Below are 21,278 nucleotides of genomic sequence, written 5' to 3' on the forward strand. Positions count from 1 at the left end.
GGACAGGGGAAGGCCTGGGTATAGGAGAGGGTATATACAGAGACCACCAGTGATGGGACGGGGGAAGGCCTGGGTATAGGAGAGGGTATATACAGAGAACACCAGTGATGGGGCAGGGGAAGGCCTGGGTATAGGAGAGGGTATATACAGAGACCACCAGTGATGGGATGGGGGAAGGCCTGGGTATAGGAGAGGGTATACACAGAGATCACCAGTGATGGGACAGGGGAAGGCCTGGGTATAGGAGAGGGTATATACAGAGACCACCAGTGATGGGACGGGGGAAGGCCTGGGTATAGGAGAGGGTATATACAGAGAACACCAGTGATGGGGCAGGGGAAGGCCTGGGTATAGGAGAGGGTATATACAGAGACCACCAGTGATGGGATGGGGGAAGGCCTGGGTATAGGAGAGGGTATACACAGAGATCACCAGTGATGGGGCAGGGCCTGGGTCAGGGAGGGAACAGGGCGGCCGGTAGATAGAATGGTGCCAAGGACAGTGTAACGATAACCACAATGCAATCACACAGATGCCGCCCTCCCCCCAGAACGAGCCCCCTTCTCCCCAGATGAGATTGCAGACACGCCCCTGGCGCAGAGATCTGGGACATGACCACAGCTGTGTCACACTGAGACTACTTGCTATGACAATTCCCGGCCCGATCTGCGCTGACATACGCCTCCATTTACCCGCCCGGAAGAAATGGGAGGAAAGCGGAATATTAGCAGCAGAGTTTTTTCTTATTATTACAATTTTTTTTATTCTATTTCCAGCCAACGCGTCGTAAGACCGGAGGAGACCGGAGACTCGTCACATCGGGGAAATAATAGGACAGGTTACGTTACAGAAACTTTATGCTGCTTTTCCAGCTTCCCAGAAGCCCCAGAGGGCGCCACGACGCTACCACACGCAGTAAATGAAGGAATGAGAGTAGCGCTTGGCTAACGCGACCTATAAGAACGCACACGTTAGGGATGGTCACATTAGGAGTCACTCCGTATTTACGTGTGTGACCTGTGATAAAAGCACCAGAAGTTGTAGTAACACTTACACCAAACCGCAACCAAACGGCACATTTGCCGAAAACACAGCTTGTGCGGCGCTGGACGATATAATTAGGTCGGTGCCTCGGAGACCTCGGCAAGTTCTCAGCAGCGGGAATCTGTCCTAGTTTATACAGATTACAGACTGAGCGGCCGTCCTTGGCTCCCCTGCAGACGCTGGACACTCCGGACGGGCAGCGGGCGGTGACACGGACGCCATCAATCACTCATCCAGCCCAGTCGTTCATATTCCAAATAGCAGACTGCTGTGCGCTGATAGCCCTGGCAACCCTCGTACCAGGCGCAATGCCGCATGACCCAAGGAAGCCGGGAAGGAGCGACCGACCCCCAATCCCAAAATACTGGGCAGAAAAGGACTACAAAATGGGACTATATCAGGCACGCGTGGCCCCCTGGCCGGTTCACAGATATTTTGTAGAAGAATAGACATTTCCATTATGGTCCAGTTACAGGTATTGGTCACTGAGCGAACGCTACAGCACAAATCCAAGTGCCCAAAGGACTGGCGATGGGGGGTGACATTTGGAGTTACCCATTACCCATCTTCCCCCCCTACTCACCCACTGAGAAAACTTTTGGTTATGTTTGGATCAGGCTCGCTTTTCCGGTGTATCACAGGTGGCGAGCGCTATACACCTGCAGCGTACACGTAACCATCTCACTGCCGCAGAGCTGCAGGCAGGGGGTAGAAGGGTGCCCGTCACAGCTGTGCAGAGCACGTTCCCAGCGTTATACAGCCACAAAACGCTATTAGATAAAGCGCTTCCCCTCCTGTACGGAGAATGCCAGGAATTCCTGGGCCGGGAACGGATCACTTTCAAAGGCCTCTTCTTCCCCAAGAGTTCCTCATGTGTCGCCATTATCAGAGAAATAACATAAGAGCCGATCTGCTCATGGAGCCGGCGGAGAGAGGACAATAAGGCTTGTGACAGACATTCACACCGCTGACTGATCACTCCACCAGGGGAGAAGGGTCTCCACCGCCCCCCGCAGCCTTTCACGCTGAAAATATCCCATTTAAGCAAGCGAAGCGCGTTCCTTCAAGAGCGTCTCTTCATCTTCCCTTTGCCCTGTGACAGGCGGAGGATTAACGTCCCCGGATTTCACGCCGAAAGTTCACAGGCTGGAACAAATTATAGAATTATCACAACCTTCCAAAAGGGTCAGAGACCCCCCCCCCCCCCTTCCTATCCCCCATCCCCACATTCACACTGCACAAGGGCAGGACACTATTCCACTTATTACCGCAGCGCTGTGTATACCGTATACAGGAGGAGGCACCATATCTGACCATATACATATATACACCAGTATAGCCCAGCAGTGCTGTGTATACCGTATACAGGAGGAGGCACCATATCTGACCATATACATATATACACCAGTATAGCCCAGCAGCGCTGTGTATACCGTATACAGGAGGAGGCATCATATCTGACCATATACATATATACACCAGTATAGCCCAGCAGTGCTGTGTATACCGTATACAGGAGGAGGCACCATATCTGACCATATACATATATACACCAGTATAGCCCAGCAGTGCTGTGTATACCGTATACAGGAGGAGGCACCATATCTGACCATATACATATATACACCAGTATAGCCCAGCAGTGCTGTGTATACCGTATACAGGAGGAGGCACCATATCTGACCATATACATATATACACCAGTATAGCCCAGCAGTGCTGTGTATACCGTATACAGGAGGAGGCACCATATCTGACCATATACATATATACACCAGTATAGCCCAGCAGTGCTGTGTATACCATATACAGGAGGAGGCACCATATCTGACCATATACATATATACACCAGTATAGCCCAGCAGTGCTGTGTATACCGTATACAGAAGGAGGCACCATATCTGACCAGTATACATATATACACCAGTATAGCCCAGCAGTGCTGTGTATACCGTATACAGGAGGAGGCACCATATCTGACCATATACATATATACACCAGTATAGCCCAGCAGCGCTGTGTATACCGTATACAGGAGGAGGCATCATATCTGACCATATACATATATACACCAGTATAGCCCAGCAGTGCTGTGTATACCGTATACAGGAGGAGGCACCATATCTGACCATATACATATATACACCAGTATAGCCCAGCAGTGCTGTGTATACCGTATACAGGAGGAGGCACCATATCTGACCATATACATATATACACCAGTATAGCCCAGCAGTGCTGTGTATACCGTATACAGGAGGAGGCACCATATCTGACCATATACATATATACACCAGTATAGCCCAGCAGTGCTGTGTATACCGTATACAGGAGGAGGCACCATATCTGACCATATACATATATACACCAGTATAGCCCAGCAGTGCTGTGTATACCATATACAGGAGGAGGCACCATATCTGACCATATACATATATACACCAGTATAGCCCAGCAGTGCTGTGTATACCGTATACAGAAGGAGGCACCATATCTGACCAGTATACATATATACACCAGTATAGCCCAGCAGTGCTGTGTATACCGTATACAGGAGGAGGCACCATATCTGACCATATACATATATACACCAGTATAGCCCAGCAGTGCTGTGTATACCGTATACAGGAGGAGGCATCATATCTGACCATATACATCAGTATAGCCCAGCAGTGCTGTGTATACCATATACAGGAGGAGGCACCATATCTGACCATATACATATATACACCAGTATAGCCCAGCAGTGCTGTGTATACCGTATACAGAAGGAGGCACCATATCTGACCAGTATACATATATACACCAGTATAGCCCAGCAGTGCTGTGTATACCGTATACAGGAGGAGGCACCATATCTGACCATATACATATATACACCAGTATAGCCCAGCAGTGCTGTGTATACCGTATACAGGAGGAGGCACCATATCTGACCATATACATATATACACCAGTATAGCCCAGCAGTGCTGTGTATACCGTATACAGGAGGAGGCACCATATCTGACCATATACATATATACACCAGTATAGCCCAGCAGTGCTGTGTATACCGTATACAGGAGGAGGCATCATATCTGACCATATACATATATACACCAGTATAGCCCAGCAGTGCTGTGTATACCGTATACAGAAGGAGGCACCATATCTGACCATATACATATATACACCAGTATAGCCCAGCAGTGCTGTGTATACCGTATACAGGAGGAGGCATCATATCTGACCATATACATATATACACCAGTATAGCCCAGCAGTGCTGTGTATACCGTATACAGGAGGAGGCACCATATCTGACCATATACATATATACACCAGTATAGCCCAGCAGTGCTGTGTATACCGTATACAGGAGGAGGCATCATATCTGACCATATACATATATACACCAGTATAGCCCAGCAGTGCTGTGTATACCGTATACAGGAGGAGGCATCATATCTGACCATATACATATATACACCAGTATAGCCCAGCAGTGCTGTGTATACCGTATACAGGAGGAGGCACCATATCTGACCATATACATATATACACCAGTATAGCCCAGCAGTGCTGTGTATACCGTATACAGGAGGAGGCACCATATCTGACCATATACATATATACACCAGTATAGCCCAGCAGTGCTGTGTATACCGTATACAGGAGGAGGCACCATATCTGACCATATACATATATACACCAGTATAGCCCAGCAGTGCTGTGTATACCATATACAGGAGGAGGCACCATATCTGACCATATACATATATACACCAGTATAGCCCAGCAGTGCTGTGTATACCGTATACAGAAGGAGGCACCATATCTGACCAGTATAGCCAGCCTCGCACCTCTGCAGGAATAACACTTCTCTCCCAGCACAAAGCTGAGCGGTGGGAGCAGGAGAAGAGCTCTATAAAGCAGCAGCCATGTACAAGGTGTGTGGTTGGGGGCACGAGGTGCTGTCCCAGGCCTCATCTTACACTGTACAGATGATATTCCGGAGGTAACAGACAACACATTGGAAAGAGAACATCTGGCGTCTGGCACAACATGGTCACTGGTGTAACGTGCTGCGCACAGCAGAACCCATATAGTGTCTTGTCCTGCTCCCTATGGCGGTCAGTATAGCAGAGAACCCGCAGGCAGGCGCTGGCACCAGCTGTGATCAGGGTGCAGTTTGGCACCGTCAGGCGACAAACCCACCATCAGATAGAGGACAGACAGGAAAGTGCCCAGCGTAGCACAGCCAGCGATAACACGACGTGTAATGATAATCTTCTATACCCTGAATACTATTTAGGGAGATCATATCACATATAAACCAGTCTGCAAAAAATACAACAATAATATATATATATCCATCCGTGTGTGAAAATATATATTATATATACACACACACATACGATTCTTAAGAATGTACAATGTGTATATGTAGCACAGTAAGAGCTCTCACTGTGGTATATAAGATGTGTGTGTATATATTTTTTATAGACATGAGAGAGAACCTGATCATAACACATTCAGTGCCTCCTTCTCATGTGGCTATACAGCCTCATCCCCATTCAGTGCCTCCTTCTCATGTGGCTATACGGCCTCCATCCCATTCAGTGCCTCCTTCTCATGTGGCTATATGGCCTCCTTCCCATTCAGTGCCTCCTCGTGTGGCTATACGGCCTCCTCCCCATTCAGTGCCTCCTTTTCATGTGGCTATACGGCCTCCATTCCATTCAGCGCCTCCTCGTGTGGCTATACGGCCTCCTCCCCATTCAGTGCATCCTCGTGTGGCTATACAGCCTCCATCCTCACTACAGGGTCCCTTTATCTCTATGCAACCTCATGTAAGCTACGGCAGCCCTGACATGGAGATCACTTCTAGCCGCCATGACGCAGAGATGATGGCGCAGTACCAGTACGGCTGCGGAGCTTCATCACGTGACGGGTAAGGCCAGCAGGACGCACGTGTATTATTTACAGCTCCATTATAGAAATCCAACCTTCAGGAAATTATCAAAGTATAAGGATGCAAACAACTCTTTACAGGACACTTGGGGAGACCCAAATCTCACCCCATATTCTCCGGAGGAGTGACTGACTAGGCGAGCAGGACCGGCCCTCATTTGGGGGGGGGGGGGAGGGAAACGGACACGAAAGCCCCAGGCCATCATTAACAGCTCACTAAGCTCAATGAGTTTATAGAAAGTCAGCTCCCACCTCATTCTCCCCACGTATCTGCAAGTATATCACTTCACCCCCCAGATCCTCATCACATGCAGAGGCTCCAACCTCCCATCCATTGAGGCGCAGGATCCTGTATTAATGTGCCCCATGCAGAGACATTTAGTGAGGGGCACACAGCAGAGCAGGGTACGGTTCCCACCCTTCAGGTCTCTGTATGTGAATCAGGGTGAGCACAGCCCCCCCCCCCCCCCCCTCACAAAGCATGGGCTAGGACAATGGTCAGCTTAGCGTCCCAGTCACCAGGACCGGGGATAAAGGAATATATTAACTCCTCGCAGACGGGTAGCCAAGGCACTGAGCGCATTCAGCGCAAGTCTCAGAACCGCATACCGGAACCATGTCACCCTCTGTATGAAGCATCTAATCACTCGCACACTGGAAACCAATACAGTGCGCCATGGAAGCATTACTGCGGCACGCCATCTACACACATTATAGAAGGGTTACCCAGGTAATTAGGCTGCTCCAGCCCCCCCTACCCGTAGATATCGTAGGCATCAACACAAGATAATTGCTCAGCCGCAGTGTGAAAATAGTCACCGGCCTCCCTAAACCAAACCAAGTCCCCCCTAACATGGCAGTATCAGATACCGGTTGAAGGGAGACCTGAAGACCACCACCACCAGGGCCTGCTCCATGCTGGTATTCAGCCAGGACTGTACACAATCAGGGCCCAGGGACACGTACCCAGCAAGGCTCGTTTTCTTCATAGTTCTGCAGAGCTGTAGACAGGACGCCAGCAGAACGGGTCTGCCACAAATAACGTAACGCATGGATCCAGAGCCCAGAAATCTGAACGGCTAAAATATATGCCCCGTCTGTCTCCCGCCTCATCATCATCATCGTCGTCGTATACAGGTCAATTTCCTGTGTATGGAATAGGAGAACCAAATCCCTTATGTCCCTATAAATGCAAAGGAACCACAGTGGTTACACAGCAATGGCGGACACGTTACTCCACCCAACCAAACACCCGTAGGGAGCATCCGCACCAGCTGCACCTCAGGGTCTGCTGGCCAAACCAGGGGGGCCCTGCACCCCTCGAGCACCCAGGGGAGACTCACCCAATGTAACATTAAACAGCAAAGCTTAAAGATCTTCCACACAAAGGCGACAAATTATTCTACAATTATCGCTTTTAGAACAAACGTACATATGGTTCAACGACCCGGAAAACTGGTCACAAAAGAGGCTCATGCAGAGGTGGACACACGTGCGCATTACAGCGCACGGTGGCGTTTGTGTCAGGCGTACAAGTGTGTGTGCGCCACAATAGCGTAGACGGGCAGCTTTGCACTCGTGAATGGTAAAGTCACACAATAATATAATGAAGTATGTTCTATACAGAATGGGGTCTCAAACGTTAGTACTAAATGTAAAAGACGCATTAAGTACAAACATCTGTTTCCCCCTTTATAAAATCAATTGGAAAAGAGAAAACAAACCAGACACTTGCTGCAATAATCCCTATAGTCCATTAAGTGACCGTATATTTCTAAACACTTTATCAATACACAATCAGGCAGCTGGAAGCAGCAACACGATGCTGGCTCTACGCCGCACTATCGCCTACCAGTGCCGCAGCGTTCCGGCAGGTGCAAGGGACATGCCGCATAAAAGGCATACCCTGCAGCCATGTCAGATTGCGTAGTAATGGCGTGAGTGCGCCCTTGCTGCACTCAAACTCTGCATTAACGCCAGCCCTCCCGTGTGGCCGCCATCTTCTCCATCAGTGCGACAATTTGTGCGCCTGGCTCCAGGTCCTGGACTGCGGAGCCGGATAACGGAACACACTGCTCAGATATTGGCAGAAAAGAAAGTACTTCCTATGTGATCTGTGTAATATATACTATATATTTACTTCCACTATGGAGATATTTCATGGAGACTCATCTGGTTCCAGGACAAAGACCGTAACGAGCAGCGCGGCAAGCGAGCTCGTTACACACACACATCTATAGGGAATATTCCACGTATTGCCAGAGCCGGGGTCCTCATGTATTAGGAAATTAGACATATTATATATATTTATATACATGGTTAGTCCTTGGTCCGTGGCTCAGCAGCGCAGAGTGTAGGTATGGGAGGCAGCGCTGCACGCACACATGTTATTGTATGGCTGAGTGCTCTCCCTCGTGGCTCAGCAGCGCAGAGTGTAGGTATGGGAGGCAGCGCTGCACGCACACATGTTATTGTATGGCTGAGTGCTCTCCCTCGTGGCTCAGCAGCGCAGAGTGTAGGTATGGGAGGCAGCGCTGCACGCACACGTTATTGTATGGCTGAGTGCTCTCCCTCGTGGCTCAGCAGCGCAGAGTGTAGGTATGGGAGGCAGCGCTGCACGCACACATGTTATTGTATGGCTGAGTGCTGTCCCTCGTGGCTCAGCAGCGCAGAGTGTAGGTATGGGAGGCAGCGCTGCACGCACACATGTTACTGTATGGCTGAGTGCTCTCCCTCGTGGCTCAGCAGCGCAGAGTGTAGGTATGGGAGGCAGCGCTGCACGCACACATGTTACTGTATGGCTGAGTGCTCTCCCTCGTGGCTCAGCAGCGCAGAGTGTAGGTATGGGAGACAGCGCTGCACGCACACATGTTACTGTATGGCTGAGTGCTCTCCCTCGTGGCTTCAGGTGACACTTCACTGTTTAACTGAGTCTCTTATCTGCTGCTTCACCCGTCTCTAGTGACACAATTATATACAACAGCCGCAGAACTAGATCACAGCCAGCGAGATGGATGGGGAAGGGGGAACGGGAGCAGCTGCTGCTGGGAAAACACAGGGCGGACGCTCACTTTGGAGAGATGCGCAAAGCTTGTGTTTATCTAGAATACAGCGTGCGATGGAGAGAGCAGAGCGCACACTCACTTGTGTTTATTTAGATGGTGCCCGGCGACTTTCAGTAGCGCGCACTCGATTGTGAGGCCAGGGAGGCTTATATCGAGGATCCAGTCTCTAATGGAAACAGTGTGTGCGCGTGCAAATCCAGTGTTTCTCTAGCATACAGCGTGCGATGGAGAGAGCAGAGCGCACACTCACTTGTGTTTCTCTAGCATACAGCGTGCGATGGAGAGAGCAGAGCGCACACTCACTTGTGTTTCTCTAGCATACAGCGTGCGATGGAGAGAGCAGAGCGCACACTCACTTGTGTAGAGTAATACATGTAGCACCAGCAAGGCGGCTAGTGGTACAATCACGCGGGGGATATATCACACTTTTGGTTATTCTGAAATAGTGTTACACTAATATACAAGAGAGCCAGTGAATCACAAGCAATACACCTATAATAGTGAGTGACTGCGTCACACCGGCACAATGTATAGATGCGGTAAGCATCAGGAATGAGAACAACTAGTAAAGGGTATCACTCTGTCCTCTAAAACCCAGACACCCCCAGAGACAGCTTAGGGGACTAATATGTCATAATTCAGAAGTCTCTGATTTACAAACCCCGATGCGTTATGGTGGTGACCTGGCATACACAGCCGGCACTCCCTGGTATCGCCTTTACTGGCCACGTCAGAGATCCGGATGTCACCAAAGTGCAGCTTTATGTACAGAAAAGGAGAATCTACACAAGAAAATGAAGGTGTGGGAATCTCCTGAGCGCCGGCGTAAGGCACAGACGTGGCAGCAGCCTCGGAGACGGTGTACAGCCTCCCCAGCCTGGCAGACAGCATCTTCTCCCAGACACGGGCGAGCCGTCGGGCCGGAGTGTTGAGAGAGATGCAGCAAGAATGCCCATCGCCCCCCGGGGAGGTCAGTCTGTCTCACACAAAACAATCAAGACGGGACAAAGGACAGAGGATAGAGAGGCCATAACTCCCCGAGAGGCTGCTCTCTAATTACTTTCTAGCAGAGAGCTGATAAGATCGCCTCTCCTACACAATTGCCCTCACTCCTCAGCATGTAATTACAGGGCCCTGCGATAGCATCAATGCCTGGCCAGGGTGGGACATTTTATTAGTAATGACCCCCCAGGTGACAGAGGTGACCCAGGCAGGGCTGATCTCTCCATCATACAGACTTAACCCTTTCACAGCTTAAACCGGTCATGGCAAGGGCCTGGCGCGTCCCTATAAAATGCCGCCAGTCAGTCCCGTGTCGCATAAATAAGAAACGCTATGTTGGTTTGCGACTGGAGACGTGTTTCTGTGCAATTAAGAATTCGAACAGCGAATTAAATAAAATGTACAAATTTCGTCACTGAAAAACCACAACCAAAAGGACGCTCGTTCACCCGCAGAGGAAACGCACAGCGCACCTGGCTAAGTAACCGTTGCCAAAAGCACGCAATACATTACATGGCAACACCGCGGCATGGGGTTCTTCTGGCTCAGACATCCCTCTGGGGGACACCTGCAGACAGGACCCACGCAGGCTACTAACCGCCAATCACACCGCAATCCCACAGGGAGGAGGACAGTTACCGGATATTCCCGTATTACCCGCGTGTGCTGGCCACCGTCACAGGCAGCCATGTCAGCTCCATCCTGTGGGATTTCCGGCTGTAATAAAACCTTACATTGGTAGACGTGACTGGCTGAGATTCTATCGTCTCATTACTACTCAGCATACGAAGCAGAAATATACTGGGGGTACCACATTACATCAGCGGGACACAGGCGCCGAGGAGGTGGTCGCAGGGACGTCTGATAATGGCTAGCAAGACGCGGCACGCAGCTTCAGGAACCTTCCAATCCTCTAACAACCGTAAGAAGCGTCGCACCCATATCTGAGCCGCAGAACACTCACGTTGGCCTATTCTCACGTGACTGGTGACAATAACCTGTACTTGGACGCAGAGGAACGTATATAAAGTTATATCAAATACTCAATCGTTACTATAAAAAGCAGCAAATAATTGGAATGGTTACAAGACATGCGACTTACATAAAGCACCATATAAAGTCATATATACTTACGTGCTGCCGTCACCAAGGGCGTCTGTGTCGCCCGCCTTACGGTTCCCAAACGCCATGTACGGAAAGGAGGTCTCCGCCGAGCACCCTCTAGCAATCAGGTTTGCGTTATAGGCTGTGCACTCATTTATATCGTTTCGCAGAGCATCTCCCTCCCCCAACTTCTTTGTTCAGCGTAGAGGTTTATTACCCAGATTGTGCCACCAAGACAGAGCGAGTTACAACCTGCGTCAGCCACCAGTAGTGCCCCCCCCCCTTCCCGTGGCCATGCTGGGGAGAACGGCAGAGTATCTGGGCTGCTTCCCACGGCTGGATCTTTAGAAGAAATTATTTCCCAGACGTGGGAGACGTATATGGATTCTCCCGCAGGAGACGTCTATGGAGGGAAGATTAACCCCTTCACTGCGCGCAATGACAAAACTACCCTGGAAAACGAGTTTAGTGGCGGCTGTTACGTCTCTGTAGCCATGCGCAGTATAATACACTGAGAGCCGGACTACAGATCATAGATAAATTAAAAAAAAAAAAAACATTGATTTTGGTGTGAAAATAAAGTTGTTAATATTACAGACATTTGCTACAGTTTGTTATTCATAAAACAAAAATACTATTATCAAAATGACACCAAACGTATCGTGCATTTAATACATCTTGTCTACATTAATTACTTATCTCAGTCCACCCGGTAGCTCCTGCCAGTGTGCAGCAGAGGGCCGCCCACGTCGCTGCCATTCAGTTAAATTACAACTATTGATTGGACATACCAATCGGGTCGCCTTCCAAACTCAGAGCAAGGGGGGGGGGGGGGGGGGTATACTCTACATCACGTGGCCCACATTCCCCATCTCTGCATTCATATATCATAGCTGTACCGTTCACCTTACAGCTGCGCCACATCCATGCATTATATATAACGGTCTCTGGATATTCGCCCCACGTTCAGGGAGCAGGAACTCTGTAGGATGAGCCGTCCGCAGGGGCCGGCATGTGGGAACAAGATTGGCACATGGGTCCCCTCTGCTCCCTGTTACTAGCTGGCACATGGGTCCCCTCTGCTCCCTGTTACTAGCTGGCACATGGGTCCCCTCTGCTCCCTGTTACTAGCTGGCACATGGGTCCCCTCTGCTCCCTGTTACTAGCTGGCACATGGGTCCCCTCTGCTCCCTGTTACTAGCTGGCACATGGGTCCCCTCTGCTCCCTGTTACTAGCTGGCACATGGGTCCCCTCTGCTCCCTGTTACTAGCTGGCACATGGGTCCCCTCTGCTCCCTGTTACTAGCTGGCACATGGGTCCCCTCTGCTCCCTGTTACTAGCTGGCACATGGGTCCCCTCTGCTCCCTGTTACTAGCTGGCACATGGGTCCTCTCTGCTCCCTGTTACTAGCTGGCACATGGGTCCCCTCTGCTCCCTGTTACTAGCTGGCACATGGGTCCCCTCTGCTCCCTGTTACTAGCTGGCACATGGGTCCCCTCTGCTCAGTGTTACTAGCTGGCACATCGGTCCCCTCTGCTCAGTGTTACTAGCTGGCACATCGGTCCCCTCTGCTCAGTGTTACTAGCTGGCACATCGGTCCCCTCTGCTCCGTGTTACTAGCTGGCACATGGGTCCCCTCTGCTCCGTGTTACTAGCAACGCTTCTGCAATACTCACTTAGAAACCCAATTGAATTTTACAAGGCCTGCGGTGACGATGCCAGCACTGTAAGGGGGCAAAGCACGGGCAGAGGTCTAGAGAGCGTAACTGGCACAAGACCGCACACACCATGGAAGTCATACACAAGCTATGGACGTCCACCTGAAACAAGGTGCAATTGTTAGTTAAAGGAATGAAAACGGTAGAACTTCAACCAGTGCTTTAAACACAAAAGGTAATGGCCCAGCAAAGGGCGCGTGTAACTCCCCAATTACACCTTCACCTCTGCCCCAGGACCATCAAGCAGGAGGAACAGCTGGCTCCCTGGCAGGACATGTCTCCCGAGTGTAGGACTGGTTACACCGTGCAAACATCCGGACTGACTCCATAGGCGCCCAACGCTGCCCTCGTACCCACATAACAAGGATTTATCATTGGCGCAGAATTCACTCGTGTTGTAGCATTATAAAGCAACTTCTAAATGTGTAAATCAGAAAGTAGTAATGGTGCACAGAGTAACCAGCAGATAAGCTTATAGCCGAGTAGTCACTGCACTCGCCCTAACCACCGCACACGGCGTGCGTAAAACTGCGCCAGCAGGATACAACCTGCAGAAAAACAGAACATATCACTGATTTCCCGATAGCGAAATACAGGTCCGACTAGAACGGCACAGGTTACATTTCCCAATACCTTCAGGCTCCTCTTCCTTCCAACAACTTCTGTCGTCACCAGGAAAACCACAAACTCTCCTCCATATAACCGGTTTATTGGAATTTATATCAGAGCCATCAGTGTGACCGGGAGCAGCAAAAGCCCGCTCTCGCCATGTCCCTCGCCATGTCCTCCATGACAGCCCCATCAGTGTGACTGGTAACAGCAAGTGCCCGGACTCGCCGTGTCCTCCATGACAGCCCATCAGTGTGACCGGTAACAGCAAGAGCCCGGACTTGCCGTGTCCTCCATGACAGCCCCATCAGTGTGACCGGTAACAGCAAGAGCCCGGACTCGCCATGTCCTCCATGACAGCCCCATCAGTGTGACTGGGAGCAGCAAGAGCCCGGACTCGCCGTGTCCTCCATGACAGCCACATCAGTGTGACTGGGAGCAGCAAGAGCCCGGACTCGCCATGTCCTCCATGACAACCCCATCAGTGTGACCAGTAACAGCAAGAGCCCGGACTCGCCGTGTCCTCCATGACAGCCCCATCAGTGTGACCGGGAACAGCAAGAGCCCGGACTCGCCATGCCCTCCATGACAGCCCCATCAGTGTGACCAGTAACAGCAAGAGCCCGGACTCGCCGTGTCCTCCATGACAGCCCCATCAGTGTGACCGGGAACAGCAAGAGCCCGGACTTGCCATGTCCTCCATGACAGCCCCACCAGTGTGACTGGGAGCAGCAAGAGCCCGGACTCGCCGTGTCCTCCATGACAGCCCCACCAGTGTGACTGGGAGCAGCAAGAGCCCGGACTCGCCATGTCCTCCATGACAGCCCCATCAGTGTGACCGGGAACAGCAAGAGCCCGGACTCGCCGTGTCCTCCATGACAGCCCGTAAAGCACATAGTGTAACCCAAAACAACAGTACAAATACGTTTCCGTGTGATTAGGAGTCACCTGTGGTGATAACAACAATATAGATAGTAAAACAGCAGTAAGTCTACACCGGTCCAGGACACGTAGCGTATCATTGTACCTCACACCTGATAACGACGAAGGGGAACATGCGTGTGTCATACAGACATCCATCGCTTGTCTCCAGGCAGCCTGGGCCTCTAAAGATGCTAAAGTCCTGATTATTACCCAGAAAGTGAGGATGATGGACTGCAGCGTCACAGGTACAGATGTTCCGCGGGCTCCGTGCTCACGCTCTGCAGCTGCCCAACATTAAATTCTGATATCAAATTAATAACCAAAGCAATTGCTCTGCCCGGGCCTGGCGGGGATGTGATTTATCTGCATACCCGGCCGTTCTGCATGACAGAGGTGGAGAGGCAGAGATTAATGTGACAAGTGCGGTGCGTGTGTGTGTGCTAACCTCACACTGCCCAGCACATACACACACACACTGCCCAGCACACACACACACTGCCCAGCACATACACACACACTGCCCAGCACACACACACACACACTGCCCAGCACACACACACACTGCCCAGCACACACACACACTGCCCAGCACATACACACACACACACAGCCCAGCACATACACACACACACACACTGCCCAGCACACACACACACTGCCCAGCACATAAACACACACACACACTGCCCAGCACACACACACTGCCCAGCACATACACACACACCCATGCCGCACACACACACACACACACTGCCCAGCACACACACACTGCCCAGCACACACACACACTGCCCAGCACACACACACACACCCATGCCGCGCACATACACACACTGCCCAGCACATACACACACACCCATGCCGCACACACACACACACAGCCCAGCACATACACACACACCCTGCCCAGCACATACACACACACCCTGCCCAGCACACACACACACTGCCCAGCACACACACACACTGCCCAGCACACACACACACTGCCCAGCACACACACACACTGCCCAGCACACACACACACTGCCCAGCACACACACACACTGCCCAGCACACACACACACACACTGCCCAGCACACGCTCTACCCTCTCTAGCAATCGCTGACGGAGCACTACAATCATGGAGCACCTCCAATGTATATATAGATTTATTCACATGCAAGGGCCACATTTACATACGACCGTAATCGCACTCAGCGCGGAGGATCTGCGCAATGAGATGCATGATACATACACCGATATACCAGGACCTGAGTGCACCCAGGGAAGACATTGCACCCTCACTAGGCTATGACCCGACACACACAGCAGATAGCAGTGCACACTGACGTGTGACGATTTCCACAGGTGTGAAAATCAGCATGTCACTAAATACACCATTATCGGGATTCTTCGCACGTTAGTACAAATAAGTGTGTGAGCAGACACACACCATGTAGTCAAACGAGCTACAATCAGCGCACTAGTGCAAATGTGTGTGTAAGCAAGCACACTAGCAATATGTAATCACGGTCACACAGAGCTGCCACAACTGTGCGTCTGTGATAGAAGACCGCAGAGCATTATATACACATGTCCTGTATAATCACTAATACCCCCCACACTGCAGTATTCATGGGGATAACCATCCCCCCCCCCCCCGCTCCAGATTTACCCCACAGGTACCCCTATGCAGGGCATACCTTACCACATGGTTAGGCACAAATTGTTACATCAAAAGACTGAGGTACTAATTAAATCACCTGTGCCCAAGTATGGTTATCCTTAAAACCTGGACTGTTAGGGTTCCTTGAGGAACGAGTCTGAGAACATCTGCTTTTACCCAAAACACAAGTCTATGAAAGAGTCCTGGATATGTCCTTGTCCTATAAGCCCCACACACACTTCCAGCCGTGCCCACAGCAGCCAGTAACCAATATATTCCTCTGCAATATCCCACACACTACCCTGCCAGGGCAGCCCCCCACTACACACAGCCCCCTGCCAGGGCAGCCCCCCACTACACACAGCCCCCTGCCAGGGCAGCCCCCCACTACACACAGCCCCCTGCCAGGGCAGCCCCCCACTACACGCAGCCCCCCCACTACACGCAGCCCCCTGGTAGAACATTGCCAAGGAAGTACAGCACCCCCTACTATATGCAGCACCCCCAGTACATGCAGCCCCCTGCCAGTGCAGCACCCCAGGTACATGCAGCTCCCCCAGTACATGCAGCCCCTTGCCAGTGCAGCACTCCCTACTATACACAGCACCCCCAGTACATGCAGCCCCCTCTACTATACGCAGCACCCCCAGTACATGCAGCCCCCACTATTTGAAGCCCCCTAGTAGAGCATTCCCAAAGAAGTGCAGACCCCCCCCCCCCCTACAGAGCATTCCCCCTGGCAGATCAGCCCCCCCTACAAGCAGAACATTACCCCTGGCAGAGCAGCCCCCCCACTACAAGCAGAGCATTCCTCCTGGCAGAGCAGCCCCCCATTATAGCAGAGTATCCAACCACTACTAACATAGCATTACCACTGGCAGAGCAGCCCCCCACTACTAACATAGCATTACCACTGGCAGAGCAGCCCCCCACTACTAACATAGCATTACCACTGGCAGAGCAGCCCCCACTACTAACATAGCATTACCCCTGACAGAGCAGCCCCCCACTACTAACATAGCATTACCACTGGCAGAGCAGCCCCCACTACTAACATAGCATTACCCCTGACAGAGCAGCCCCCACTACTAACATAGCATTACCCCTGACAGAGCAGCCCCCACTACTAACATAGCATTACCCCTGACAGAGCAGCCCCCCATTACAAGCAGAGCATTACCCTGACAGAGCAGCCCCCCATTATAGCAGAGTATCCAACCACTACTAACATAGCATTACCCCTGACAGAGCAGCCCCCACTACTAACATAGCATTACCCCTGACAGAGCAGCCCCCCACTACTAACATAGCATTACCCCTGACAGAGCAGCCCCCCACTACTAACATAGCATTACCACTGGCAGAGCAGCCCCCACTACTAACATAGCATTACCCCTGACAGAGCAGCCCCCCACTACTAACATAGCATTACCCCTGACAGAGCAGCCCCCACTACTAACATAGCATTACCCCTGACAGAGCAGCCCCCCATTACAAGCAGAGCATTCCCCCTGGCAGATCAGCCCCCCCTACAAGCAGAACATTACCCCTGGCAGAGCAGCCCCCCCACTACAAGCAGAGCATTCCTCCTGACAGAGCAGCCCCCCATTATAGCAGAGTATCCAACCACTACTAACATAGCATTACCACTGGCAGAGCAGCCCCCCACTACTAACATAGCATTACCACTGGCAGAGCAGCCCCCCACTACTAACATAGCATTACCACTGGCAGAGCAGCCCCCACTACAAGCAGAGCATTTCCCCCCATTATAGCAGAGAATCCAACCACTACAAGCAGAGCATTCCCCGCTGCAGAGCAGCCCCCCACTACAAGCAGAGCATTCCCCCTGGCATATCCTCCCCCCACTACAAGCAGAGCATTCCCCCTGGCATATCCTCCCCCCACTACAAGCAGAGCATTCCCCCTGGCAGAGCCTCCCCCGGACTCACTGGTAGTTGGAGCTGTTCCAGTGCACGGCATGCCGGTTGGCTGCGGTCCCGGGCAGCAGGGAGAGGAGAGGAAGGAGCAGACATATCGCAGCCATCCTAGTACTGCACCGAGCAGCGCACTGCCACCAACTGCACGGGAGCGCGCTGCTCGCACCCCACAGCCACGCCCACACACCGCGAGCACCGCCCCCCGTCCCGAGCCAGCCTCAACAGCGCGCCCGAGCCTGACTGACAGCAGCTGGGCGGGAGCGAGCACCGGGGACCGTCCGCAGCCGTCCTAAGCCTTCCCGCCATTTCCTCATCCCCCCCCCGTGTATTATACACTCACCTCACTACATCCCCCCCCGTGTATTATACACTCACCTCACACTACATCCCCCCCCGTGTATTATACACTCACCTCACTACATCCCCCCCCGTGTATTATACACTCACCTCACTACATCCCCCCCGTGTATTATACACTCACCTCACTACATCCCCCCCCGTGTATTATACACTCACCTCACACTACATCCCCCCGTGTATTATACACTCACCTCACATTACATCCCCCCCGTGTATTATACACTCACCTCACTACATCCCCCCCGTGTATTATACACTCACCTCACTACATCCCCCCCCGTGTATTATACACTCACCTCACTACATCCCCCCCGTGTATTATACACTCACCTCACATTACATCCCCCCCGTGTATTATACACTCACCTCACATTACATCCCCCCCGTGTATTATACACTCACCTCACATTACATCCCCCCCGTGTATTATACACTCACCTCACATTACATCCCCCCCCGTGTATTATACACTCACCTCACATTACATCCCCCCCGTGTATTATACACTCACCTCACTACATCCCCCCCGTGTATTATACACTCACCTCACTACATCCCCCCCGTGTATTATACACTCACCTCACATTACATCCCCCCCCGTGTATTATACACTCACCTCACATTACATCCCCCCCCGTGTATTATACACTCACCTCACATTACATCCCCCCCGTGTATTATACACTCACCTCACTACATCCCCCCCGTGTATTATACACTCACCTCACTACATCCCCCCCCGTGTATTATACACTCACCTCACTACATCCCCCCCCGTGTATTATACACTCACCTCACTACATCCCCCCCCGTGTATTATACACTCACCTCACATTACATCCCCCCCGTGTATTATACACTCACCTCACTACATCCCCCCCCGTGTATTATACACTCACCTCACATTACATCCCCCCCGTGTATTATACACTCACCTCACTACATCCCCCCCGTGTATTATACACTCACCTCACATTACATCCCCCCCGTGTATTATACACTCACCTCACTACATCCCCCCCCGTGTATTATACACTCACCTCACTACATCCCCCCCGTGTATTATACACTCACCTCACATTACATCCCCCCCCGTGTATTATACACTCACCTCACATTACATCCCCCCCCGTGTATTATACACTCACCTCACATTACATCCCCCCCCGTGTATTATACACTCACCTCACATTACATCCCCCCCCGTGTATTATACACTCACCTCACATTACATCCCCCCCCGTGTATTATACACTCACCTCACATTACATCCCCCCCGTGTATTATACACTCACCTCACTACATCCCCCCCGTGTATTATACACTCACCTCACATTACATCCCCCCCGTGTATTATACACTCACCTCACTACATCCCCCCCGTGTATTATACACTCACCTCACTACATCCCCCCCGTGTATTATACACTCACCTCACTACATCCCCCCCGTGTATTATACACTCACCTCACTACATCCCCCCCGTGTATTATACACTCACCTCACTACATCCCCCCCCGTGTATTATACACTCACCTCACATTACATCCCCCCCGTGTATTATACACTCACCTCACACTACATCCCCCCCGTGTATTATACACTCACCTCACACTACATCCCCCCCGTGTATTATACACTCACCTCACTACATCCCCCCCCGTGTATTATACACTCACCTCACATTACATCCCCCCCCGTGTATTATACACTCACCTCACATTACATCCCCCCCCGTGTATTATACACTCACCTCACTACATCCCCCCCGTGTATTATACACTCACCTCACATTACATCCCCCCCGTGTATTATACACTCACCTCACATTACATCCCCCCCCGTGTATTATACACTCACCTCACATTACATCCCCCCCCGTGTATTATACACTCACCTCACATTACATCCCCCCCCGTGTATTATACACTCACCTCACATTACATCCCCCCCGTGTATTATACACTCACCTCACTACATCCCCCCCGTGTATTATACACTCACCTCACATTACATCCCCCCCGTGTATTATACACTCACCTCACTACATCCCCCCCGTGTATTATACACTCACCTCACTACATCCCCCCCGTGTATTATACACTCACCTCACTACATCCCCCCCGTGTATTATACACTCACCTCACTACATCCCCCCCGTGTATTATACACTCACCTCACTACATCCCCCCCCGTGTATTATACACTCACCTCACATTACATCCCCCCCGTGTATTATACACTCACCTCACACTACATCCCCCCCGTGTATTATACACTCACCTCACACTACATCCCCCCCGTGTATTATACACTCACCTCACTACATCCCCCCCCGTGTATTATACACTCACCTCACTACATCCCCCCCGTGTATTATACACTCACCTCACTACATCCCCCCCCGTGTATTATACACTCACCTCACTACATCCCCCCCGTGTATTATACACTTACCTCACTACATCCCCCCCGTGTATTATACACTTACCTCACTACATTCCCCCCGTGTATTATACACTTACCTCACATTACATCCCCCCCCGTGTATTATACACTTACCTCACTACATTCCCCCCGTGTATTATACACTTACCTCACTACATCCCCCCCGTGTATTATACACTTACCTCACTACATCCCCCCGTGTGTACACTCACCTCACACTACATCCCCCCCGTGTATTATACACTTACCTCACATTACATTCCCCCGTGTATACACGACTCACCTCACACTGCATCCCCCCCGTGTATACACTCACCTCACATTACATCCCCCCGTGTATTATACACTTACCTCACTACATCCCCCTCCCCCCCGTGTATACACTTACCTCACACTACATCCCCCCGTGTATACACTTACCTCACATTACATCCCCCCCGTGTATTATACACTTGCCT

General features: G+C 51.3%; 1 protein-coding gene across 2 annotated transcripts in view; it reads right to left on the reverse strand.

Moving 5' to 3' along the window:
• The window catches only part of EFNA3 (ephrin A3), a 65,425-nt gene extending 47,175 nt beyond the window's left edge, over positions 1 to 18,250 (reverse strand). Inside the window, exon 1 of one of the 2 annotated variants that reach the window (XM_088465041.1) lies at positions 18,025 to 18,250. In XM_088465041.1, the coding sequence (XP_088321167.1) occupies positions 18,025 to 18,119 (95 nt within the window). In that variant the 5' untranslated portion in view covers positions 18,120 to 18,250. The remainder of the gene's footprint in view (positions 1 to 18,024) is intronic. The other variant, XM_088465040.1, reaches the window with a different exon arrangement.
• Between the last annotated feature and the right edge of the window lie 3,028 nt (positions 18,251 to 21,278).

The sequence above is a fragment of the Taudactylus pleione genome, unplaced genomic scaffold, assembly GCF_031769625.1.
Source record: "Taudactylus pleione unplaced genomic scaffold, aTauple2 ptg001812l, whole genome shotgun sequence".
NCBI classification, from domain to species: Eukaryota; Metazoa; Chordata; class Amphibia; order Anura; family Myobatrachidae; genus Taudactylus; species Taudactylus pleione.